Source organism: Sminthopsis crassicaudata, chromosome 6 (genome assembly GCF_048593235.1).
Source record: "Sminthopsis crassicaudata isolate SCR6 chromosome 6, ASM4859323v1, whole genome shotgun sequence".
Lineage (NCBI taxonomy): Eukaryota > Metazoa > Chordata > Mammalia > Dasyuromorphia > Dasyuridae > Sminthopsis > Sminthopsis crassicaudata.
Genome location: NC_133622.1, coordinates 204,739,402 through 204,766,680, shown reverse-complemented (window position 1 = coordinate 204,766,680; position 27,279 = coordinate 204,739,402). Strand labels below are relative to the sequence as shown.

The following is a 27,279-nucleotide window of genomic DNA, read 5'->3' as shown; positions in this document are numbered from 1 at the left end:
CATTTAAAATTCTAGAGGTTTGTGGTCTGGGTAGGATTTTATGCCTCCTGCTTCATTCTGTTAATTTCCTTTCCAAATCTTTCTTCCATAGCTCTCATTTTTCTTTCTAGTATTCATTTGAGCTTTTTTTTTTTTTTTTTTTTTTTTGCTTCATTTCTTCCAAGAATTCTAGCTGAACTTTTGCCCGAGTGTTTTACTTTGAGGTTTTCAGGTAGGCAACAGACATTGCCTGAACCTTAAATCTCATAATCTTGGCTCAAAGAGGTAATAATAAACACAAAATGAGTTGGAATACAGAAATCTACCTTATTAAACAGGAAAGCAGGAGAAGAGGAATTTAAGGAGGGGAGAAAAAAACTGATAGAAAAGAAGGCAGACTAAGGGAGGCAGGAGACAAAAGCAAAACATTGACAAGGAAAAAAAGGGAAAAGGGAAAAGGACAAACAGGAAGAAAAATAGGATGGAGGAAAATACATAGCTACTCATCATAACTGTGAATAGGAATGGAATAAAATCTCCCCCAAAACAGAAGCAGAATTTTTGTTTTTTCTTCTCAGGTTATTTTTACCTTCTTTCTAAATCCGATCTTTCTTGTGCAAAAAGAAATTGCATATATTGTGTACATATACAAAAATGTATACATATTGTATAAATATGCATATATATATATATATATATATATATATATTGTATTTAACATATACTTTAACATATTTAACATGTATGGGACTACCTGTCATCTAGGGGAGGGGGTGGGGGGAAGGAGAGGAAAAATTGAAACAAGGTTTTGCAAGGATCGGGGTTGAAAAATTACCCATGCATATGTTTTGTATATAAAAAGCTATAATTAAAAAAAAAAAAAAAAAAAAAAAAAAAAAAACCCAGAAACAGATAGCAGAGAGGAGCAAAAACCAGAATTTTACAATAGGTTCTAGCTTTCAAGAAACACACTTGAAGTAAAAAGGCACATACAGAATAGAAGTAAGGGGTTGGAATAGAATCCTTTATGCTTCAGGTAAAGTTTTTTAAAAAGCAGAGATATCAATTCTGATCTCAGACAAAGCAAAAACAAAAACAGACCTAATTAAACAAGATATGAAAGGAAATTACATCTTGCTAAAGGACGTCACAAACAATGAAATAATATCAGTACTAAACAAATATACATATGCACCAAATTCTAGCATCCAAATTCTTTTTTTTTTTTTTCTGAGGCAATTGGGGTTAAGTGACTTGCCCAGGGTCACACAGCCAGGAAGTGTTAAGTGTCTAAGATCAGATTTGAACTCCGGTCCTCCTGAATTCAAGGCTGGTGCTCTATCCACTGCGCCACCTAGCCACCCCTAGCATCCAAATTCTTAAGGAAATTAAGTAAATTACAGATTCATGACCAAACAAGGAAGTAGAGCATTACAAAATGCAAAATAAATAATTTTAATTATATTAAATTAAAAGGCTTTTGTACAATCCAAATCAATGCAATAAGATTAAAAGGAAAGTAGAAAGCTGAGAAAGATTATTTCTTATCCCTGCTAAAGGCCTCATTTCTCAAATATATAGAGAACTGAGTCAAACTGATAAGAATACAAGCCATTCCCAAATTTGATAAATGGTCAAAGACTATGAACAGGCATTTTAAAATGAAGAAACCAAAGCTTCCAAGGCAATCCCAAAAAAAATTGGATAGAAAACACCATCTACATCCAGAAATAGAATTATGCAGATTAAGTGTAAATCAATGCATGTTCACTTCTTTTTTTTTTTCTTTTCTGTGTTTTTTCCTTTTGCTCTGATTTTTTTTCCCAATATAATTAATAAAAAAAAAATTTAAAGTATTTAAATTTTTTAAAAAGTTAATACATATAACCAGAAAAAAATAATAAAACAATAAAGGGAAAAAAAAAAGAAATCAAAGCTATCTATAATTATATGAAGAAGTGCTCTAAGTCACTTGATTAAAGAAAAACAACTTAAAAACTCTGAGCTATCACCTCACACCTGTGAGATTGGCTAATAAGACAAACAAAGAAAAAGAAAATGATAAATGTTAGGGAGGATATGGGAAAATTAGGACACTAATAATACACTGTTGGTGGAGTTGTGAAATGATCCAACCATTCCAGAGAGCAATTTAGAACTATGCTCAAAAGGCAACCAAATTGTGCATTTCTTTAATACCATTACTAGGTATGTATACCAAAGAAATCATAAAAAAAGGGAAAAGGACCTACATGTGCAAAAATATTCAAAGTAGTCCTTTATGTGGTGACAAAATATTGGAAACTGAGGGAATGCCCATCAATTGGGGAATGACTGAACAAGCCAAAAGAGTACTATTATGAAAAAAGAAATGATGAACAGGCAGATTTCAGAAAAACCAGGCAATACTTATATGAACTAAAACAAAGTGAAATAAGCAGATCCAGAAAAACAGTACACAATACCAGCAGCATTGTGTCATGATCAACTACAAAGGACTCAGCTTTCTCAGTAACACAGCAATTTAAGATAAGAGCAAAAGACTCACAAAGGAAAATAACATTCACATTCAGATAAAGAACTGGTGGACTCTGAATGCAGATGGAAGCATACTTTTTTTTCACTTACTTTATCCTTTCATGGTTTTTTTCCCTTTTAATCTCTATTTCTTCTTTTATATTTTGACTAATTTGGAAATATGTTTTACATGCTATCAATTGTATAGCCTGTATCAAATTGTCTACCCTCTTAGGAAGAAGAGAGAGGAGAAGAGGAAGGAAAGGAAGGAGAGAGGGAGAAAAAATTGTAACTCATTAAAATCTTGTAAAAATGAATGCTAAAAACTGTCTTGACATTTAAAATAAAGAAAAAAAAACTTTAAAGAAAAAAGACAAAATAAAAATCTGATCACTTTCCTCTTGGCCTGAGCTTTTGCAAGTTTCTGATCTGATTTTGGGTCTGCATAGCACTCTTACAGGCTTACCCCGACTGGACTCAGCCCCTAGCAAGCAGCTAGAAAGCTGTTCTTGTCCAGAAAGACAGAAGTGAAGGCTCCCTTTGGATCTGAGATTTCTGTCCTAGTTCTTCACCTACAGACTTCAAACCAGAGTATGGACTGATATTGAGATGTACCTCATCTCCTGGGATCAAAGTCACACAGCTGCATCTTGCTCCCAACATAGTCTAAAAACTTACCCAGGAATAGGACCCCCAACTCCAAGCCCCCTCCTCATTCTGTCCTTGATCTGGAACCAACTGGATGCTGAACCAGAGCTGCCCATCCATACCTCTCTTTTGCTTCTTTTTGTATCTCCATGCTTAGCACAGTGCCTGACACGTAGGACGTACTTAACAAATGTTTAATCATTGATAGTGAAGGGTAAAGTCTACATCAAAAAATCATTTTTTAAGGAAAGTACAAGGAAGTTCATAAGGGAACACAGACAAGCAGGGGAATTATCACATTAAATTTTAATTAGATCCCCTCCCCAAAAAATGTATGTAGTAGAAAAAAACCTGTGTTTAGTTTCAGAGACAATTCCTTCTTTTTATTATTCTTTGCATATGGAAATGTTTATTAAGTTCATAGCTAAAATTTTTATTATAAATGTAAGTGGTAGAGCCAAGTAAAGTTCTAAAAGACCACCTGACCAAAAACTGAAGTTTGATATAACCTAAGGAAATTTCAATCAATCACTATGGTGATAACTGTGAAAACAAAGATAATCAATTCCAAAAGATCTACTTTACTGTCTGCAATGTTGTGGTCAGAGATTACAGATGTAAATATATACGATACAAAGACAACATCACCTAACCAATCACCTTGCCAATCAGTGCCATCAACTCTACCTTTGCTTCTTCCTTCTGTTCATTCAATTAGCATTAATTGTTTACTGAGTGAAGAGCAAAATATTGAACCTCAAAGGAGATTCATCCTCTGCCCTCATGCACCTTATATCCTTAAAAGAAGATAAGACACAATTAACTATAACACATAAAAATACTTACATATTTTCAAGATCAGAAAAATACTCTAACTATTAGGGAAATATATTTAAATGTTTAGCCTAAGGTGGACTGCTTGCAGTCTAGGGGAGGGAGAAAAATTTGAAACACAAGGTTTTGCAAAGTTCATTGTTGAAAAGTATCTTTGCATATATTTGAAAAATAAAGACTAAAAAAATAAAAAATAATAATTATAAAATGTTTTAAATGAAATTAAAATTTTTATTTAAAAAATTTTAAAATAAAAAATAATGAATGAATGAATAAAAATAAAAGGCTATTATTTTTTAAAATTCTGAAGTTAAAAAAATAAAGATAGATGGTCTAAGGAGAGAGCATGAGAGAGATAACAAAATCTGAGATGAACTTTAAAGAAGGTTTAGAAATTCAGCAGGTAGAGCAGTTAGGTAGTGCAGTAGATAGAGCACCAGCCCCAAAGTCAAGACAACCTGAGTTCAAATCTGACCTCAGACACAACACTTCCTAGCTGTGACCCTGGGCAAGTCACTTAATCCCAATTGCCTCAGCAAAAAAAAAAAAAAAAAAAAAAAATCCAGCAAGTGAAAAAGGGGGTACATGGGGTGTGAGGCATATCTGGGTCAAAGGCACAGAGACCTTCAGGAGGGTTCCTGTTTGGAGCACCATGAAAAAAAGCTGGGGTGCCACCAGAACAGAAAAGAAAGTCAGGTCAGCAAGTTTTGATATTTACTCCAGAGGAAACATGGAGCCACTGCAGATTTTTTTGCTAAGCAGGGACAATGACTTAATTTTAATAGAGGAGAGATTATTTTAGCAAAAACAGGTTGGAGGGAAGAGAGAAGGAAGAAAGGAAGCTCTGGTAAAATGGACTGCTGTAGGATACACCTTGTCTGGTCTTGTATAGTGACAGTGAGAGTGGAGGAGAGGGGATGCACAGAGATCACTGCTGTGGTCCCAGTCGCCCAGCTCGCCTCTGCCCCGGTTAGTCTCCCCAGTCTCCAGGGCCCCAGGTGCTTCCTCATCTCCCACTACAGCAGAGAGCTTCCTCATCTGCCCCAGACCCAACCACAGCCACACACGTCCCCAGGCTACCCTGAATGATTATGTTTCTCTTTGGGGGACAGAGCTACTTCAAGGTACAACTTCCTCAAGGTTCCTCTCTGATGTTCCTTCAAAGTACAGAGGCTACCCTGGCTTCCTGAGTGCTCTATCCACAGAACACAAGTTCCAAAACCTTCTATCATACTACTATCTCGGCCACAGATTCCACCTGCTTTCTTTGGGCTGGCCTGCCTAAGGACAGAGGCTCATTCCCACGAGTCTGGTTACGGGGGATGATTTCTCTGACCTTGTCGACCCACAAGACAAAAATTAAAAAATAAAAAAAATAAAACACTCCACATTCACCCTTGGACTTGAGCAGATGGACTCTGCAGTAATGGTGGCTGAGTGGAAGAAAAGGTAGGGGAGAATGAAAAGCAGTTTTTAGACCAACTTGGTGTTCTAAATGTGAGATTCCTGTCCAATGGCCAGAGACATGCTAGTGGAGGAAATAAATCATATTCACTATTGACATTATTACTCAAAATCAAAGCAGATGTCAAAAGGAAGTTGTAGCTAAATGGTGCTCATGGGTTCTCCTTGGAAAAGTTAAAAAAAAAAAAATCAATGGAATGTTTTATCCTGCCTAGAGGCAACAAGAAGTATTTTAGGGGAGGCTTGGCCATCTCATATTGGAGTTCTCATAATCAGTTACTACAAAAAGACCACCATGTGATTCAGGCCAGTTCCAATGGTCTTGTGAGAAAGAGAACCATCTGCACCCGGCTGTGGGGACCGAATGTGGATCACAACATAACATTTTCACTTTTTTGTTGTAGCTTGCTTGCATTTTGTTTTCTTTCTTGTTTTTTCCATTTTTGATTTAATTTTTTTGTGTAGCATGATAATTATAGAAATATGTATAGAATAATTGCACATGTTTAACATGTATTGGATTACTTGCTATCTAGGGGAGAGGATAGGGAGAAGGGAGGGGAAAAATGTTTTTGAAACAAAGTTTTGCAAGGGTGAATGTTGAAAACTATGCATGTGTTTTGAAAATAAAAAGCTTTATAAAAAAATAGAAAAAAATGTTAAAGACTATTATGAAGATAACTAAGGTAAATATAGCCCATGTATCAACTTCTTTAGCACTATACTATAATTCTTAACATTCTCATCCCCAAGTGGGGGAAGAAAAAAGGGAATTGATGAGAAAACCTGGACTAAATATAGTCCCATACCACATATATATATATATATATATATATATATACACACACACACATAAATATAGAAAAGAAGAGGTCTATGCAAAAAGAAACAATTTGGGGAGGGTCAATCCTCAAAATATCAGAAAAAAAAGGAAGACTATTTTAGGCTTTTAAAAAACCATATGCTGGAGCAGCTAGGTGGTGCAGTGGATAGAGCACCAGCCTTGAATTCAGGAGGACCCTAGTTCAAATCTGTCTTCAGACACTTAACTCTTCCTGGCTGTGTGACCCTGGGCAAGTCACTTAACCCCAATTGCCTCAAAAAAAAAAAATCATATGCTCAATTATTACCCCTTCTTCTTTAACCCCAACCATTGAGAAAATAGCAATCTATTACCAACTCACATGCCTATTTTCTCATCTCTACAAAATCTTTATGAATTAACTTATACATCCATAGACAGTGTCCTTGATGAAAGTAGATAAAGCACAGTCAAGTTTTCACAAGGGATATTCTATAGCATAGATCTTGACAGTCATACAACCAACTGAAAGGTACAAAAATGATCTTATTTTACCACTGTTTTTAAAAGTGGACTAAAGCAAATTCTAACCTCGCCCTAACAAGGCTTACATTAAAACCACACAAAATCTCTTTCAGTTTGTTTAATGATGCTCTGGTTTTCAGTCTCAAGGAAGGCTTAACTAGAAAGAGGTGCTTGCCACCGTCAGGGAAGATGTTCCCCACAAAGTTAAAATGGAAGTGGGGCCCTCCCCATGCTCCTGAGTGCTCGCGGAAGTCTGCCCTTGCAGCCAATCCTGGAAGCTGCAGAGCCCCGCTCTGTACAAAAGAGTGATTTATCTGATAGGAGCCTGCCTGCCTCCCTGGACCCTGGGAGAGCCTTCTCCCTCTGCCAGGTCTGCGGGAGCTCCATTTGAAGCACGCCCAACGGAACCAAAGGAGAGACTACTGGCCTTGAGTCAGGAATGCTTACCTCCGGCTTCCAGATTCCAACACTCAAAGCCTTGTTACAGAATAACTTGTCCAGTATTTTGCCAATTATCTGTACTCAGAAATTGTTCAAGTTTTTAGAGAAGCCTAAGTTTAAATTTTAGGGCAGAGCCCCTTACCCTCGAGTGGCAAAATAAATATTCAAGCAAAAGGACTCTCTCACACTATTTCTCCTTGGGTGATATGTATACTTATGCTTTCCAGTTTTTGTCACTAAGAGATAACTGGGAAATGACAATTCTAACATGGTCTCATCTTCCCTATTAACTATGACAGTCAAATCCAAACAAATATGTTCATTAAACAACTACCAGCTACCACATAACTCGATAAATTATAATGTAAGTGAAAGGTATCAGAGTATAATGGATAAAAGCCAGCCTCACAGTAAGGACACTGGAGTCCTCGTCTCCCACACATAAAGGATGTATGATCTTGGGGACGTCCCCTTGCTTTTCGGGGCCCAGACAATTCTCCCAGAGTGCCACTTGCACAGAAGGTGTTGATTCTCACAAGAGCTCCCAACACCAATGAAATCACAGAGCCAGGAGGGATAAAGACTGGAATTCTCCAGCGCTCACGTTAGGTAACTCTGTATGGGTAGAGCACAGGGACAGGGGACAGGAGGCAAAGCTCTTGGCCATGGACAGGAATACTCATTTGCTCCCTGGTTTGGAGAGAGAGTCCTGCTTTCCCTGGAGTGGAGCCTCCTCTGGTCGATCTCAAGGAACCCCCCCCCAGGGAGCCGGGCAATCCTTCAGACCCTCAGCAGCTACAGAATGGGAGCCTGCTGCCTCTGACACCCTGTTCTCGCTCTGCTTGGGCGCCAAGGCTTCTCTCTCAGGTTCCTCTCCTTGAAGTGAACACAGAGCAAGTGTTTCTCTTGCCAACACTGCCTCAAAGGCACCATTGAAAATCAGCACCTTTTCGAAAGGACTGTGAGAAGGGATGGCCTCAGGAAGGTGAGGGACTGGCCTCCTACCTTTTCCAAGATGAACTTGTTTAAGTATGGCATATAACCCTGATTGGAGACAGGCCCCTCGTCGTCATCCCGAAAGTGCTCTTCCAGGGCCACGGGGTCGTGGGGAACCTTCAGCACCGTACACAGATTGTGGGACAGTACCTGAAAGCACAAAGGTCTGTGAGACACCAAACCCCAGCACTCATTTGCAAGAGTCCCCACCACCAAGAGCTTCTTGCCCTGGGATACCAGAAACCAAAAAGGGTGCAAGGAAAGGGGCCATTACCATTCCCTTCGCGCCTACCCTTGGCCATGAACAGGCCAGCAGTGGCAGGACAAAGGCGGAGAATGTCCTGAGGACCCTAAGAAAGCCCTGACATCTCCCCTCAGCTTAGCCACTAACTAGCTCAGAGACCCTGCACTTCATTCCATCCTTCTGACACTTGTTCTTCATCTGTAAAATGGGGAAGGGGAAATTAATACACTCTCAGCTCTCTCCCAGCTCTAAAATAGTCTTCGAGGCAATTCAACTCAATTAAAAAAAAAAATCTATTAAGTGTCTATTAACAGGCAAACCTGCTCTCTGTTCCATGGCTACAGCTCAAAGAGTACACAAAAATAAAAGAAATAATCCATGCATTCAAATAACTGTGTATACTGAAAGCAAAGGGTGAAAAGTGCAAAGAAGAGACCAAGCAGAAGCATGAAAAGTGATGGATATTGAGGTGAGAGTAAAAAAATCATCTCCAAGAAGTTATTTCTGATGTCTCTCAAGAAAATCCACCACGTTTAGAACAATTTGTTGAAAATGTATTTTACGTATCTCTGAACCTGGAAGAGCGGCTGGCTCAGACATCAAGCTGAGGACATGAATTGGCCCTTCACCCCTCAGACATTGACCAGTTTGGTAGCCCTGAGCCCCCGGCTCACTTTTCTCATCCATAAGAAGAGAAAGGTTGGATCCAGTGGCTTTAAAAAGTCCCTTCTACCCCTAAATCTATGATCTTATAGAAACAAAATGAGGAAACCTTTAAATCACAAAAACTTCACATGTACATCTCTGAATAAACTCAACAAATTAATTCTAAATCTTCCTGCTGAGACAGCCAAACTCAAGTTAAAGTTCACTTCACTTCTGAAAACAAAAATTACCTTTGACATTCAGCCAAGAGGGGAACTTTTTCTTTTCCTCAGAGTTTTGGGTAAAGATTTGCTTTTAATATCTTTATATTTTTATCTATGAAAAACAATGTGTACAAAACCTCACTCTGCATCTGTGCTCTTCTTCCAGTGTACAGAAAGGCTCTCACTGAGAGACTTTCCTACATGCTCAAATGGTTTTAAGGAAGTAGGCAAAGTAAAGGAAGTAAATACAAAAGAGAGTCTAAATGCAGTAATGAACACTTATCAAAACTGTGCAAAGCACTATGCTTCTGAAGTAATCCTGCTTCTTGCCAGTAACGGCAATGTTTAAAACAAGGAGCCATTTCTAAGGAATAAAACCATACTGGAGAAAGGAAAATCCCAAGCTCAAAGTCATGGCCCTGCCCCTTGGGCCCCCTAACCTTAGCAAAAACTGCTTCAATTCCCCTCCCTCCCAGTCCTATTTAATGTAAAAATGAAGAAGGCTACTCAGGCTGAGATCTGGCTCCCAGATCATTCTGAGACTCACCATTCAAAAATGTTTGGGCCTTTACCCAACACACTGCATTTACCCAGTAAAAAGAACTTGTGTGTGTAGAAGCTTTCCTATGCTTTTCAAGTGAAGACAAATGGAGTAGCAATGAAAGCATAAATAAGAAAGACAAGAAGAAATTTGTTAATATAAAGGAAAAACAAAGTTGCTGTCTCTATCCTGGAAGTCGTTATTCTTTTTAACACTTAAAAAGCTCAACCTGTAACTAAAAAGTTTCGATGTCGATTAAGAATTATAACATTTTGAGAACCAGACTGTTAAGTTCTCTAAAGAACACCATCTTTATGGTTTACACTTTATATATATTAGAAAACTGGATCATTGCAAGGTAGATCCTTCCTGGTAGAAGGGGCAAGCAGAAAGTATTAGTGTCATTTCCCACAGAGATCAGCTGATCAGCTCAAACAATCAAGGAACTGGCTCAGGGTCACACCTGCTGCTAGTCCAGAACTACTAGCCAGGGCTCCCAACCTTAATCCCTTCTCACCACAGCGGTATGGCCACACTGGGCCCAAAGGCCCAAGCATCACTGTGTGGGCCCCAGGACTCCAAGATGATTAATTACATTCTGGGTCACTCCCAGTTACTAATGGATTCTTTTTACTTGGAAGCTCTTCTTATAAAAAGGTGACACTTTAAAGCCCTTTAGCAGTAATGGTGACGGAGCTACATAGATTCCTCCACAATTTCTCTCTTTCTTCATAGCATAATAATGGACCCAGTGTGTACCATTAACAGGGTCAGGATACCTGGTTTAGAAACTAGAAACTACACTGGGAAATGAATGTAAACTGTTATTTTTACCTTCTGAATCCAATTCTTCCTGTGCAACAAAAAATTCGGTTCTACACACATATATTGTATCTAGAATATACTGTAATATATTTAACATATATAAGACTGCTTGCCATCTGGGGGAGGGGGTTGGGGGAGGAAGGGAAAAAATCTGAATAGAAGTAAGTGCAAGGGATAATGTTGTAAAAAATTACCCATGCATATGTACTGTCAAAAAAAGTTATAATTATAAAATAAAATAAAAATTAAAAAAAAAAAAAAAAAGAAACTAGAAACTGCTGCTGCAAAGCTTTGGTGAGCATGGTGTTCTAGGCAGCCTGGTAGGTAGGTGCTTTACTTAAAGCCACAAGCTTTAGAGGAAAACCACTGTTTAGCTTAGCTCAGGGACCCCACTTTACAGATGGGGAAGTAAAGGTTAAAGATCATACTTTCTTGATTTAAAAGAAAAAATTGCCCATATCTTTTATCGGGATGTTTGATAGTTCCTGATAGGGTTAGTTTTTAAAAAGCTGACACTCCAAGTCACATTTTCCACAGTGCTTTTGGCTTATGTAGAAGTATTTTCTTCAGGGTTCTTTTAATTGGAAACAACAATAACAGTTTTGAGATGCTGATTGTGACTGAAATACTTTCAGATTTTATTCTTATGTCTTTTAGTCTTGGAATGTGTGTTGATATGAAAAGTGACTTTCAGCCATAGTGCAGATATTTATTTTTTAAATTTATAAAATGTAATGAAAACTTTAAATAAAATACTTGAATAAAGCTTTATTGATTAAAAAAAAAAAAAAAGGCAGAATCTCTATAACAAACTTGCCTTCCATAAAATGTATTAAGTAGTTCTTCACAACCGTGAAGCATTTTTTCTGCATTCCTATTATCAAATATTAAATTATTGCTCGCACATTAAATGAGCAAGAAACCCATCTCTCTCCAGTTCACTGTTACATTCTGCTGTGGCTTCTAATTTTAAAGTCCTTTATCACATCTTCTTAGCCTCTGACTCTTCTGAGGTTTACTTTTCATCCTTTAAGTACTTCAAATGTCATGAAAATGAAATCAAGTCTTCCCAATAGATTAAAGGAAGACATCCAAGCTATTGACAATCCTATGGGAAAAAAAGGTTCCAAATAACTAGTTAAGGATGCAAAGTAAGAAGACTATTATTAGATGTTAACTCACACTTATCAGATTCCCAAAGATGACCAAAAAAAAAGTAAAGCGACAATTGCAGGAAGACAGACATGTTAATGAATATAAAATATAGGATATAAAAAATAGTACAGTGGCTCTGGGAAACTATTTGGAACCATAAGCAAAATGCTCTAAGTTACCTTTGACCAACAACTAGCCTGGAACTCAAATCAAAGAAAGAGGGAAAAGGCTTTATGTTGAAAAATAAAACAGATCTTGAATGTAGCAAAGGATAAGAAACTAAAAGAGTGCTCATCATTTGGGAAATGGCTTAAAAAATCATGGCATAAAAGTATAATGACATATTATTACTAGAAGAAGGGACAAAAAGGATGGTTTCAGAGAATACTGGGAAGATTTGTATGAAGTGGTTCTGCAGTAGGGTGAACAGAACCTGGAGCACAATTTATACAACACTAAAAATGAACAATTTTGAAAGACTTAAGAACTCTGATCAAGCCCATCAATTGGAGAATGGTTGGGTAATAATATTCCATAACATTCATATACGAGAATGTTATGGAATATTATTGCTCTGTAAGAAATGACCAGCAGGATGAATACAGAGAGGCTTGGAGAGACTTACATCAACTGATGCTGAGTCAAACAAGCAGAACCAGAAGATCATTATACACTTCAACAATGATACTGTATGAGGATATAGTCTGATGGAAGTGGATATCTTCAACATAGAGAAGAGCTAATCCAATTCCAATTGATCAATGATGGACAGAGTCAGCTACATCCAGAGAAAGAACACTGGGAAATGAGTGTAAACTGTGAGCATTTTTTGTTTTTCTCCCCAGGTTATTTTTACCTTCCGAATACAATTCTTCCTTTGCAACAACAACAACAAAATTCGGTTCTGCACATATATATTGTATCTAGAATATACTATAACATGTTTAGCATGTATGGGACAGCCTGCCATCTAGGGGAGAGGGTGGAGGGAAGGAAGGGAAAAATTCAGAACAGAAGGGAGTACAAGGGATAATGTTGTTAAAAAAAAAAAAAAAAAAATTACCTATGCATATGTACTGTCAAAAAAAATGTTATAATTATAAAATTAATTTTAAAAAAATAAAATTAAAAAAAAAAAAAAAAAAAGAACTCTGATCAAGTCCAAACAACCTATAATGATGAATGCTATCTACTGTCTCTCTATTAGGGGCAGACTCAAGGTATAGAATGAAACATACATTGTTGGATATAGCAAATGTGTGAATTCATTTTGTTTAAGTATGCTTATTTATGACAAGGATTGTGGGGGGGAGAAGATTTGGATGGAAGAGAAATACTAGTATTCCCCCCAAAAAAGGGGAAAGGGGAGTTACTGAAGCATTTTTAAGTTGTACAGAAGTTCAGAAGTAAACACTTATGTGCAAGTAGTAGACTGAATAAATGAAGTGGTTTTTTAATAAAACAAGCTGTATAATAGAAAAACAGTTTCACATGTAATCCTCTTCCTTTTCTGCTTTTTTAGGGTGTTTGTTAAATTCAGAATGTAAGATAACTTTTAAAAGTTTTAAGGCAAATTAAATCAAGAGATGTGCACTACATTTATTAGTTCAACACAATAAAAATAATATTCCCAAATCAGTCAAAATACCAGGTTTTCACAGAACTAGATACCTTCCTAATAAAATCTATATGCAATCTATATGCAAAATGCAAATAGCACTAACAAAAATATATAAGACCAAAAGTCATCCCCCAATAAATAAATGGTAAAAAGATATGAACAAACAGGTTTCAAAAGAAGAATCACAAATTATTAACAACCACATAAAATACTCCAAATCACTAATAAGAGAAAATGAATCAAAACAACTCTTAATTTTTACTTTATACCTAGTAAACTGGCAAAGAGATTAAAAGAAGAGAATTGTCAATGTTGGAGGGGTTATGGAAAAATATGATGCATACCATTGGTCAAACAACCATAGAAATTTGGAATTATTTAAAGAGACTAAAATGCTCTTTGACCCAATATCCCACTAAGTATTTAATTCCAAAGTCAGTAATAAAAAGAAAGATTCCACTTATACCAAAACATTATAACAATATTTTTAAAATAGAAAAAAAAAAAGTAGATGAGTACTGATTGAGGAATAATTAAAAACTGGAATACAGGAATGCAAAGGAATATTATCAAGTTATAAAAAAACAATGAACAACAAATCATGGGAAGACTTACATGAATTAATGGTAAAGTGAAATAAGGAGAAGCAGGAAAACAATATATACAATAATTGGGAGAAATACCCCCTGGCATGTGACTTACCCTCTGTGTGATCCAGCAAATCAGTTAACCTCAGTGGAACACATCAAGTGTAAATGGAAACAACAACAAAATAGCCAAAATTGAATATTATAAAATAAAATAACTTTTCCCTTCCCCAAAAATAGGAAATATGAAAAAGTACCTGCTACTTTTTCTTCTGGAGATTTAGGGAAGAGGAAAAGGAGAGATAGAAGAGGACACTGTGGACCTGCACATCATGCCAGGGTTTGTTTTTTTCCCCCTTCCCCTCAGTATATTGGTTAATTTTACTGAATTGTTTCTTTTCTTCTTTATTTTTTGTTATAGAGATAGTGAGAGATGGGGAAGAATTACAATTAAAAATTATATAAAAACAAAAAAATCACAATAATTTTTTTTAACAGACAAAACTGTAAAGTTAGTATTTAAAGGGGGGAAAGTTGGTAAAGAAGAACTTGCATATTCAAATTTTAAAACCTATTATAAAATGGTTATAATCTAAACTATCCAGTTCTTGGAAAAAGTAGGATAATGAATCAATGGACTAGAACAGAAATCTCAGACATGAAACCAAATAAATGCAAAAGATGAGTGTTTGACAAGCTTATAGGAAATAAAACTGGAGAATAGATTCATCATTTAATAAATGCAGTTATAAAACTGGTTAAAAATATAGGAAGACTACATTCATATCTTATACTATGTGCCAAAAGGATGAATCAAATTTATTTTAATTAATACAAAAATATAGAAAACAGAATATTTAATTCAATTGTATATCAAAAAAACTGTCTCCGTTATACAAAAATGAGGAAAAAATGGAGATAAAATCTGTTTGATAAAATAAAAATAAATTTATGTATAATAAACATATAACCAAAAAGAAAATGAAACTAGAAAAATGCAGAGTTAATATTTAACAGGTTAAAACCCTGCAATTTATAAGGAACTATTAAAAAATATTCAGAGGCAACACTGAGTCCCCAGTGGGCAAGTAGTCAAGGAATAAGAACAATTTTCCAAAGACCATACATATGCTATGAAAATCATTTGGAAAAAATGTTCAACTTCACTAATATCCAAAGAATGAGAAACTGGGTTAGTGACCAATCAATAAAAGTTATGGCCCTACTATGTTCAAGGCATTACACCAAGCACAGGCTTGGTAAAAAACCGGTCCCCAGCTCTTGAGGAGCTGACAGACTAAGGAGGAAGACAACATGAAAACAACTTTGTACAGACAAAATATATACAGGATAAAATGGAGATAATAACAGAGATAAAACATTCAGAGGACTCAGGAAAAGCTTCTTTGTGAAGCTGGTTTTTTAGGTGGGACTTAAAAGGAAGCCAGGAACCTGAGAGAGAATTCTCAATACAGGGGACAGCCAGTGACAATACCAGGAGCAGGGCGATGAAGTCTTAAATGAGGTGGCCAGGAGGCCAGTGGCACTGGATCACAGAGCACAAGTGTGTGAGCAAGGTGTAAGACTGGAGAGCAGGGAGGGATCTACGTTACCAAGGGTTCTGAATGCCAAATGGTATTTTATATTTGATCCTGGAAGTGATGAAAAGCCACTGGAGTTTATTTGAATACAGGCAGTAGAAAATAAGGCATAAACCGAGCTGACAAAGACAAAGGAAATAGCTCAACACTAACTTTTTATGTTCTAAAATTCATTTATTCAAAGAAAAATACCTGAAAAAAATAAGTAGTCTTATTGATGTTGGTCAGGAGAGAGTGCCAGCCTCAAAGCAAGAAAGCTCTGGGGTCAGACAGACCTGGATCTGACTGGCACTGGTTGTGTGACCTCACACAAAATATTTAACCTCTCAGTACTTTAGGTACTTCTAAGTTGCAAAGATATAAAACCAAATTGGTAAAAGGGAGCTTCTCAAGGAGGAGTTCCCTCCACCAATAAAATCACAGCCCTGGTTTTACTTCACCATCAAAAAAATAAACAAGGGGCATCTTGGTGATGTGGTAGTACAGTCAAAGAGATCTGAGTTCTAATCCAGCCTCAGACACTTAACACTTATTAGGGGGAATCACTCAACTCTGTCTCACAAAGAAACAAAAAACCTGTACCCTGAAATGCAGTATTTCAACATAGCTAAGGACTTGAATTTCTGGTGTTCAATCCTCCCAGAAAGTGTTTCAAAATAACGAAGTCAAACAAATTTTAAAATGCCAAGATTCCATGGGCTTTGCAACTTGCACAAAGATAGATGATAGGTCTTTATAGCAAATCACCAGATTTCATCAATGCAAAAAATGAGGGGTTGATTCCAGCTGAGTGACACAGTACTTTTCTACAGAACAAGTCTTTCTTTTTAGGTATGAAGATTTTGTAAGAGTGCTAGAAAACATCAAGCTAACAGCAAATCACTGGAAAATTCCCCCTAACAATGAACCACTATGACCAATTTCCTACAACCGTTACACACAGACAGGAGTATTGTCTCACTGGGAGTCCTGCCCCATTCCACAAGGACTCACTTTTCCCTTTCCAGACAATACACTTATTTCTAACTCTCCACCTCAGAGGTCTTTCCTTTTATGTTCTGACTATCTGATAGACGCTCATGATCTCAGTCCCCTGACTCCTCCCTCTCTCACAAATGACATAGCCCAGTCTAATTCACCCTTACCACTTCTCCCCCCCCCCAATCTCAAATCTTTTCCACTGCCACTATCTACATGGTATTCAAATGGTGCTTTACAGTGTACAAAGGGCTCAACCACAATCATCTCCTTGCAAAACTCAGATCAAATCCCATCTCCGGTCTGCAAAAAATCTTTACTAGTCATCTCCTTCCTGTCCCACTCCCCAAGTGCCTTCTCTCAGATACTGCCTTCCATTTACATCATCTGCATCCTCTATGTACCTATTCACTTACATGGGCCTCCGGCTGCTTTTGCCTTTCTTTGGACATCCCATGCTCAGCACCATAACCGCCCGGTATACAGAAAGTGCTTAATAAATGACTGTTGTCCAACTCAGACCCATAGCTGTGGACCCATGGACCATACCCATTGCTTTCTTACATGAGAGAAAATTCTCACTCAGACCCTTGTCATTCTATTCCTAGACAAAGGACTCCTAACTTGTCTTTTGGCCTCTTGGCCCCTCTGCTCTCAAATTCATCCTCACGTGATAATTCCACAACCATGCTCATCTTTAAAACCTGAAGAAACCTTAGAAGACTTCTAAACTGACCCTCTATTTTACAGGTAAGGAAACTGAAGCCCAGAGAGATGGCCACAAGGCCACTGAGCCCAGGACCTCTTAACTCCACAGAAACAATACTTCCCTCTCTCCTTAAAACTTAATTTTAAGTGTTATCCTTTCCTTAAAGGCAAGGCGTTAAGGCATAGTTAAACATGCATAGTGGATGGCGCTCTCTCATTCATTTCTCTCTACCTCCATCCATCTCCAACTTCATAAAGTCTACCAGCTTGAATGCTAACTTCTCCTTTAAGCCTTCCTCAATTAAAAGTTCTAGCTCCTTTCTGGGAACTCCCATATAGTCTGGACCACTGATATGCAACTTAATATCTTTGTTGCTGCTCTTTGTTGCTTTCAGTCCTGAAAGATTCTTTGGGGTTTTCTAGGCAAAGATACTGGAGTGGTTGGCCATTTCCTTCTCCAGCTCATTTTACACATGAGGAAATTGAGGCAAACACTTGCTCAGTTTCACTGCTAGTACCCGAGTCCAGAGTTGAACCCTGTCCACTGTGCAGTCCCAGTAACGCCTCGGGTTGTTTTATTTCTTTCTAAAATCTAACTAGTTTTTATGACCCTTGCAACACTTGGCATTGGTTTCTACTCAACATTTTTTGACAATTACAGGTGGCATTTATATCTCAACTGCTTTTTTCCCTCTAGAAACATCATATCATGATTCCTTTCCCTTGAAATTCACTCATCTGCCTCGGGACCAGCTTCTGTCCTTCCTGATTCCAGACCTTTCTGGATGTCTCTTTACCCTAAATACCTACTGCACAAAAAGCCTAAGCACAAAATTCGGGATAACTACACAGCTCCATTATTTCATATTGAAAGGATGGTTTGTTTCCAGAACTGATCTCACAGCTTTGCCTTTTTTTCTTCGTGCTCCAGGGGCCCACACCACCATCATCACCCCATCATTGCACCACATCCAAACCCTGGGGCCCTGCTCTTCTCTGAACATTCTTCTGGACTGGATCTGCAGGTCTTTTCTTTGTTCTCATTTCCCCGGACTTCTCTTCAAAACCTGATTTTTCTAGACAACTTCTTCTCAAATGCTGGTTTTCTCTCAGCTACCATGTAATGCTTTCTTTTATTATCAGTGAAGAGGTAAGAAGTGTTACAAACAAATAAAAGTAGCACTCTCCATATATCAGACTCATGGTATCACGTCTTGTTCTTAATAAATGAACTTCAAATGCAAAGAGGAAAGTGGCTTTACCCAAGCCCATAGTAACGAGCAAGCTCCAAACAAACCCAGCTTTGCTAACTCGCACTTAAGAGATCATGATTTGGCCAATGTCTCTTCCATGGCTTTTAAATTAGAGTTGAAAATTTCCAAGGCAGCCACAAAGACCTGAACTCCCTCTCTTTCGAGGAGCAGACTTGCTTTCATCTGTGACAGAATGGTCAGCATTCATTTCTTTTCCTTACCATCCTCCTCTGCCATGACTGATACTCCATTTCCCACATCTTCCTTTGCAAAAACTGTCACTTCTTCAAGCCTGCAGGGAATCCCCCTTCCCACCTCCACATCTCAAAATCCCTGGTTCCTCCAAGCCCAGCTCCAAGTCACCTTCGATGACTTTCCTCATCCCATTATACTTCAATATTCCCCCACATAACTTCATATTTCTTTTGTATATTTCTTGAACATATTTACATGCATATTGTCTCACCTAAAGTTCTTTGAAGGTAGGGATCAGTTCATTTGTGTCTGTATATTCCTAAAATCAGCACCATGTCTGGAGCACAGCAGCCATTTAATATATGTTTATTGACTAACTGGATCATCTTCCCAAACAAATCTCTTCCCCCTGGCAAAGAACTATCTCAAGTGAAAAAGCAGATCATTATGAAAGTGACTGAAACCAAGAAAGCAGAGTGCTCACTGATTTAGAAAGGAAAGTCCATGGGTAGCAAAGTGGGGACTGGAAGGGTCACCATGGGAAGTACCTAAGAGTTCCAGGGTATGGGAATTCCCTCTACCTACACAGATAAGATTACACCTCACTATAATCGGAAGGTTTTAGTCCATGGCAGTTGGTGTCAAAGTTAGAATACAAACCCAGCTCTCCTAAATTAAGACAGAAAGCTATCCATTACAACAAGTTATCTCTATGAAGGGGTTATTACATGAAAGTCAAAGAAAGAAAAAAAAAATCAAATCTTTTCACTTAAAGCCCTTGATGTAATATAACTCAGGCAGATCACACCTCTCAGAAGTGTTACACACACAAGTCATGGTGATAAATCCTGTCTCAGCTACTTACATGACCTTGGCAGGTCTCTCTCGGGGCCTCAGTTTCCTCATCCATTAAGAAGGGGGACTGGAATAGATGGTCTCTAAGCCTTTCCCAGCTCTAAATCTATGATCCTATAAGTTGGCCAGCATCCCTAGCAATCAATACATGAAACAAAGCTACTGGCCCACAGTGACACAAAACCTAAGTTGTGCTAGTACTGTAGATGTCATTTAATTGAATTTATACAATATTGAGGAAAGAATAAGTAAAAAGATGTTTAGTTCAAGCTTTCAGCTGGATGATAAAGATTTCTATTTTAAAAGTAAACTGCAATGTTTCTAAAAATAACATGTCAGGAAAGACAGCCAACTAGTTTGACTCAAAACAATATGACTGACGTGTAATTCATATTCAAACCATGACTTCGAGCAGTAAAGCTGTAACTGTTCACCAAAGTACCACTTGATGTTGGTATATTTAAATGAAATGAGAGACAACATAACATAGTAACTCCAAATAGTTCTCTTCAGCTCAAAGTCTCCCCAGGGAAAGCTAGATTCAAATTCTGCCTCTGACATTTACTTAGCTGTGTAGTGAAAAGCTGGAAAAGTAACTTTTCACTGTCCTAACCCACTCTCTACGTCCTGAAATTGCAGACAAGGACTTGATCCACAATGGCAGAAGAAATTTTCAAACAAAGGGTTCTCCACTTGGAGGAAATCAGAGCTCCAGATCAGAAACAAAACCCTGAAATCACACTCCCTACATAATATGGATTACGACATACTAAATGTATTATTAAATTATAAGACTCTCTTTTGGGGATACACAGCCTTTAAAACCACAGGTAAAGCAATAGATAAATAAATGGTTACATTGTTGTTAGTGCTTGTTCTTTGTGCTGGAACAGGACCATGACACCAGGGAGGTGACGCTCTAACCTGCAAGTGTATTTAAGTGAGGGAGGACTTCGCAAGGGCACCTGAAGCCATCTGAGTCCCAGGGCCGGTGAAAAATCAGAATGATCCAAGATGGCCCTGCAGGCTGACTAAAGCCGCACCCATTCAATGATTTAAGGCTAGGTAAGGCAAAGAATGACCCAACTCTGCAAAGAGCAGTTTCAGCTGAATGAGGAGTCTGGAAGCCAGACAGTAGAGAGTTAAGAAGAGAAGGAGGGGAAAGGAAGTGGAGGAGACTATGGTGGAAGGCCTCCTCAAGCCACAAAGGGAAGGGAGATAGGGGCACTGACTGTCAGGGATGGATGAATCACGTGGAGGTTTTCTGAGGAAGGGGCAGACATAGAAAAGTTTGTAAGCACAGGGAAGCAACCAAGAGACCAGAAGAGATTGAAGATAAGCCAGCATGGGAGAGAAGGGGTGATCAGCTAGAGAAGATGACAGGGAATGGAGCTGGCCTTGGCAAGGAAAAGGGGATACTTCCTCAGGTGAGACAGGTAATAGAGGAAACAGTGGCAAAAAGTACCTAGGTGATATGAAGAGGGGAAGCTCTTGGCAAATGGTCTCCATTTTTTGGATTGTAGACTGAGAGGGTGTGGGGAAGAGGAGCTCTGGAAGGTTTGAAAAGGTTTAAAAGAGTTGCTGTGCAGTGCTACTACTGGGCTTACATCCCAAAAAAATACTAAAGAAGGGAAAGGGACCTGTATGTGCCAAAATGTTTGTGGCAGCTCTTTTTGTAGTGGCTAGAAGCTGGAAGATGAATGGATGTCCATCAATTGAAGAATGGTTGGGTAAATTATGGTATATGAATGTTATGGAATATTATTGTTTTGTAAGAAATGACCAACAGGATGAATACAGAGAGGCTTGGAGAGACTTATATTAACTGATGCTGAGTGAAATGAGCAGAACCAGGAGATCATTATACACTTCAACAACAATACTGTATGAGGATGTATTCTGATGGAAGTGGATATCTTCAACATAAAGAAGAGCCAACTCACTTCCAGTTGATCAATGATGGACAGAATCAGCTACACCCAGAGAAGGAACACTGGGAAATGAGTGTAAACTGTTTGCATTTTTGTTTTTCTTCCCAGGTTATTTTTACCTTCTAAATCCAATTCTTCCTGAGCAACAAGAAATTCGGTTCTGCACACATATATTGTATCTAGAATATATTATAACATGTTTAGCATGTATGGGACAGCCTGCTATCTAGGGGTGGGAGTGGAAGGAAGGAAGGGAAAAGTTGGAACAGAAGTGAGTGCAAGGGTTAATGTTGTAAAAAATTACCCATGCATATGTACTGTCAAAAAAAAAAAAAAAAAAGTTATAATTATTTAAAAAAAAAAAAAAGTTGCTGTGGTGAGAGGAACAAAGAGATAATTAGGGAGGTTATAAAAGGATTGTCTTTCAGCATGGAGGGCCCAATTGATGTTATGTGCATAAATCTGCAATGGACCCAGCCAGCATTGTTTCAGATTTCCTCCAACTTCATTCAGTAACATATGTGAAGAAATAAAAGCAGGAGAGAGTGGGCTGTGTGCTCTATTCTTTTCAACTATTTCCACCAGCACATCATAGCCCAGAAGCTGCAGTGGGTTTTTTTAATGATTTTTTTTTTTTTAATGATGTTTCATACAGATACAGATGAAGGAGTTTTCATATCAAAGTATGCCTTGCTTTAGGAAAACCAAATATAGGAAACCACAACAAGATAAAAGGGGCACAATGAAAATTTAGGGTCAAGTAAGTGTATAGGAAAATTTCTACTATTCAATTTAAATAGAGTTCAATTATTCAAATATTTATAAAGTTCCTGGTAAGTGCTCACAATAGGAGTGGTGATCAAAGGAAAAAGAATCCCAGCCCCAGAAGTTTAGCACACAGGTAAAGTAAATAGAAGGTAATTTGAAGAGGGAAAGAACAAAACATACTAGCATTGGGGATTTGGGAGGAATGTGAAACAACTTCACAATGGGAGGCACCTGAGAAAAAGCAGGCTGAGAAAGATAAGAATTCTGAAAAGTGGCAGGAGGGAATACCTACAAGCATGGAATACAGTGTGTGGGAGTACATATTGGGAGATCAAATGTCAAATTTAGGAACTATGTAGTAGTCCTGTTTGATTGGAATGACTATATGGGAAAATGAAATGTGGCTTAAAAGGCAAGTTGGAGCCAGATAATGTAGGACCCTAAAAACCAGCCAGAGAAGTTAGTATTTTATCTTGGGAGACAAAAAACGAAGCAAATGGATGGCACAACTAGAATGATCCATTAGCAAGTGGTTTTTCAGGGGCACAGAAGACAGGAGTAAAGAAGACCAGTTAGTCTAGAAATCCAGACAAGAATAGGATCTGAAAACAGATAGTTTACTTGTGAGTGGAGAAAAAGATATAGATGCCATGGAGGCAGAATAGATGGGACTTGGTAACCAAATGGACATGGAGTATGAAGGAGAGAGAAGAGTCAAAAATGACTCCAATGTTTTAAGTTTGGCGATAATGTTATACGCTTAACAAACAAGTATGAAAAGGATGGGTTTGGAGAAAAGATTATGGGTTCCATTTTGGACATGTGGAATCTGACTTGACAAAGCATGAAGCAGGAAATAACCCAGCAGGCAGATTAAAACTCTGGAGATATTAGGGTCAGATATACTGCAGAAATGTGGAAGGCCCAGCTCAGAGCTAAGAGGGACTTCTGAGCCTCCCCTAAAAGCAGCCTCCATCTTTCAATAACCTGCAAGTTTTTCCTTACTTTCAGCCTAACTCTGCCCCTGCAAGTATGCCTGCTGTTCCAATTCTGCCCTGGAGGCCTGAAGCCAAGCACAACAAATCTGATCCCTCCCTTATAAAATAAACCTTCAGATATAAGAAGACAGTTAGTTTGTCTACTCTAGGTCACCTCTTCTCCAAACTAAACAAATCCAGTTCTTTCAAAGGATCTACATATGGCATGATCTCATGGCCTTCACTATTCTGGCAGCCTTCCTCAGGATGCTCTCCAGACAGTTTCTAACTGAGATCTGTTGAAAACCTTAGTTCAAAAAAGCCAAGGTTTCTCACTGTATCCAGGATCATATCCAGTTGTCCTGATCCATATCTGACCCCTGGATCCCGATGGCTCTGGAGGGGAAAGTGAGGCAGATGACTTTGCACAGCCCTCCCTCACTTAAATCCAATTCACTCACATATCATAACATCACTTTCCTGATGCCATGGTCGTGTTCCACAACAAACAAGCCCTTTCTAAAATAGCAATCAGAAGTAAATGAAGTATTCCAGGTATGGTCAAACTGGAGGGGATAATTTTTGCTGGAGGAATCCTCTCTTATTGCACCAGCAAGTTATCCTGGCTTTTCAAGCTGCCTTCTGATCTGCTTCACTTAACAGTGAACATCCCTAATAATGCTAAATACTCATTCTTTAATGGTGAATTTGTCTCTTGTAAACTGCAAAAAAAAAAAAAAAAAAAAAAAAAAAAAGGGAGGGGAGGAGAAAGACTAATTTTAATAAATGTATCAAAACTTCCATGTGGATCTAAGCGCTAAGCCCCTCACTTCTCACCCCCCAATAGTCGATCAGGGCTGTCCTTCATTCTCCAAGAAGACCATGATATCCGGAAAATGATGTATATCATGACTTGCAAGTGAACTAGATTTAAGTGAAAGTAGACCAGCCTCAACTTTCTCCTCCGGAGTCATCTGAGTCCAGTGACTCCCAGATCAAGATGACTGGAGGTGGTTCCCAAGACTCATCGAAGGAAGCATCGAAGGAAGCTATCTGCTCATTCAGTAATGCTGCCATTGCTCAAAATACTTCTTTGGGAATCACCTTCAAAGCCACTCAAAGCAAACAAACCCTTTTAGCCTTTATAATAGGCATTACTGCAATTAGCACAATTTTGGATCAAACAAGTTTTTATTATTTACAAAAATCAAACCAACTTTAAGGATACAGATTTACGAAATAGCATGAAGCAAAAACAAAAAGCAATGCCAAAAAAAAAGGACTTCCAAGGAGGTTTGAAACAATGGTGGCACCTTTGCAATAAATTCCTTCCTCTGGGACAACATTCATTTGGTGTGTTGGAGTTCTGAAGCAATTGTTAAAAAAATACTCGCCTCCACACCCAGATGAATAAAAGTTCCTTGAGGAACATACTTGTTTTCTCTACACATCCCCAGCGCCAAGGCAGTGCCTTGCTATAGAAGCAGAACTGCACTCACTGATAGTTATATTTTCATTCTTTAAAGCCAAAGAAATAAGAAATTCAGGACTCCTTGGCAAGGGCCACATAAGTGCATTTGTTATAAATGCATCTGTTTGTCTTTTGTTTTTTCCCCATGTTTGGTTTTACTTTGTCCCTTTTTTATGATTATTTGATCAACTTCACTGATATAAGTTTATAATAGAATTACTTTAATAACTTTGAGAAAAGTCTTTACAAATTCTTAACATTCATGTGGAAGGTTCCTCTTCTTTCTTCCTATCTCAGACTTTTGAAATGCCTGTCCATTCCTCCAGCCTGAGCTTTTTCCCTTTCTCATTTCACCCAAGATAAAGGCAATCCCAGGCAGCCCGAATTATGCGGACAGGGCATGAAAAAAGCTGCTGGCAAAGCTAAAAAGCTATAATCAAACTATGGTAGAAAAGGGAAGAAAGATCAGGGCTGCTCAAGGTTAAGAAATACTTTACTCAGAAGGGTTAAATACTCTCCTTCGAACTTCAAATTTCCACTAGTTGCACCCTTAACAGAGAAGTGGCCACGCTGTGCAAATCAGAGAATGCCAAGCCAGCCCAGAGGGTGTGTGAGAAGCCTAAGTCGGAAAGGGAGTAAAAGCGAACTTCCAAAAATAGGTGTTGCCAGCCAAGCGAATCCCCACCCCCGTGGAGGCTACTCAAACCTGCAATTAACTCCTTCACGTCGGAGGTATGCGGACAACAGCGGGGAACTGGGGGAAACCAGGGGTAGCAGAGGGCAACTAAGCGGAATTGGGCCACCAAGTCATTCTGCTCTGGATCCCCAAGCAACCTCAGCCAGCTTCTCTGGAGCTTAGCACATGCACGAATCAGAAACAGTGCATATTGAAACCCACACAGAGACCTGTGTAGACTGAAACACACACCCCAGACTGAAATACACAGAGAAAGAGAACCTATACAGACTGAAACACACACCCCAGACTGAAATACACAGAGAACCTGTGTAGATTGAAACACACACCCCAGACTGAAATGCCCACAGAGATAGAACCTATACAGACTGAAACATAAAACCAGAAATTTTACACAGCATATCTCCTAGATTGAAAAACACACAAACTCACAAAACAAGAATATGTGGAAATTGAAATACACACATGTACACACAAAATCAAAACCACTGGAGATTGAAACATACGAATCTTCATATACACGAGACTGAAAAGCACAATTCACACAAAATCAGAACCTTTACACATACACATCCGATTGAAAAAAACACATTCCAAAATGAAAACATATACACAAACCAAAGACAACACATCCCTCTCCTCCAGCCAAGCCTCAGCTCTCCCCGGACTCAGTTTACCCGCTTGTCCAATGGGGGTGGGGGACTGACTCAGACCCTCCCATCTGCTGGGGGCGCAGTCGGGGATCTGCGGCCGGGCCTCAGTTTCCTCCTCTGTACAATGAGGGGGGGAGGGCCGTCCGAGCCAAGGAGCCTCAGAAGTTAAAAACCTGGCTTAGCCGGGTCCAGGCCGATGCCCCGACCCGGCCGCCCTCAGACAGATTAGATTGGGCACGTCTGGGGTCCCCGGCGCCCACCTTGAGCTGGGACTTGGAGACTTTGCCGCTGCGGTCCAGGTCGAGCGCGGTGAAGGCGTGCCAGATGGCCTTGAGCAGCTCCTCCTTCAGGCCCCCCATGGCGTGGCCGTGGCCGAGAGCCCCCAACCCCCAAGCCACCCAGGAGCACTCCAGCCGCCTTGGACGCCGCCTCCGGGCCCGGGCAGCACAGCCGCCGCCTCCGCTGCAGCCCGCCGGCTAGCTCGCGCCCCCGCCCGCTCGGTCACCTGACTCTCACCCTGCCCCGCCCCCTCCGATTGGGGGGAGGCGGGGGCGTGCGGAGGCGGCGGGGGCGGAGTCTCAGTTGAGTTTGCAAGGCCCAAGCTCGGCCCGGCCCGGCTCGCAGCTCCCCAGAGCGAAGTTTTCGGCGCGCACGCGCACGCGCAGCACGCAAGCCTGGGTTCGCTGAGGCCCCGCCCCTCCGCCTGCCCAGGAGCCGACCTGGCTGCTAGTGCGAAGGTCCCGCCAGAAACTTCTCCGGGGCTTTTACCTTCTCCCTCCCTCGGGACTCAGTGGGCGGTGTGGAGGGACCCGGGGAAAGCTGGGATGGGTCGGTGGAGGGTAAAGCCGGAAAAACAGACGTGGACTCTCCCTGGGCAAGTCCGTCTCAGTGTCTTCTCCTGGAAAATGGGCGCATCCCAGCAGCAGCCACCTGCCCGGGCCGTCTGGGCATCCGACGGGATAACAGCAGTAAAGCATGGCTGCCCTTGCGGGAGATGCTCAATAAATGGTTCCTTCAGAGTGTTTTTAAAATCAAAATCTTGTAAAAATGAAGGCAAAATAGTCATTGTGAAAAGAATTTTGTAGCAGCTTTCTCTGATGAAGGCTCTTAAACTTAGAGGGAACTGGGTCGAATTTATTTTTAA

The 27,279-nt window shown here is 39.3% G+C and overlaps 1 protein-coding gene across 1 annotated transcript in view; it reads right to left on the bottom strand.

Moving 5' to 3' along the window:
- SWAP70 (switching B cell complex subunit SWAP70) overlaps window positions 1-26,609 on the bottom strand; it is a 71,762-nt gene extending 45,153 nt beyond the window's left edge. The window contains exons 1-2 of the mRNA XM_074276074.1: window positions 26,396-26,609; window positions 8,216-8,356 (exon numbers count right to left, since the gene is read on the bottom strand). Coding sequence (XP_074132175.1) covers window positions 8,216-8,356; window positions 26,396-26,494 — 240 coding nt within the window. The 5' untranslated portion in view covers window positions 26,495-26,609. The remainder of the gene's footprint in view (window positions 1-8,215; window positions 8,357-26,395) is intronic.
- Window positions 26,610-27,279: the final 670 nt, after the last annotated feature.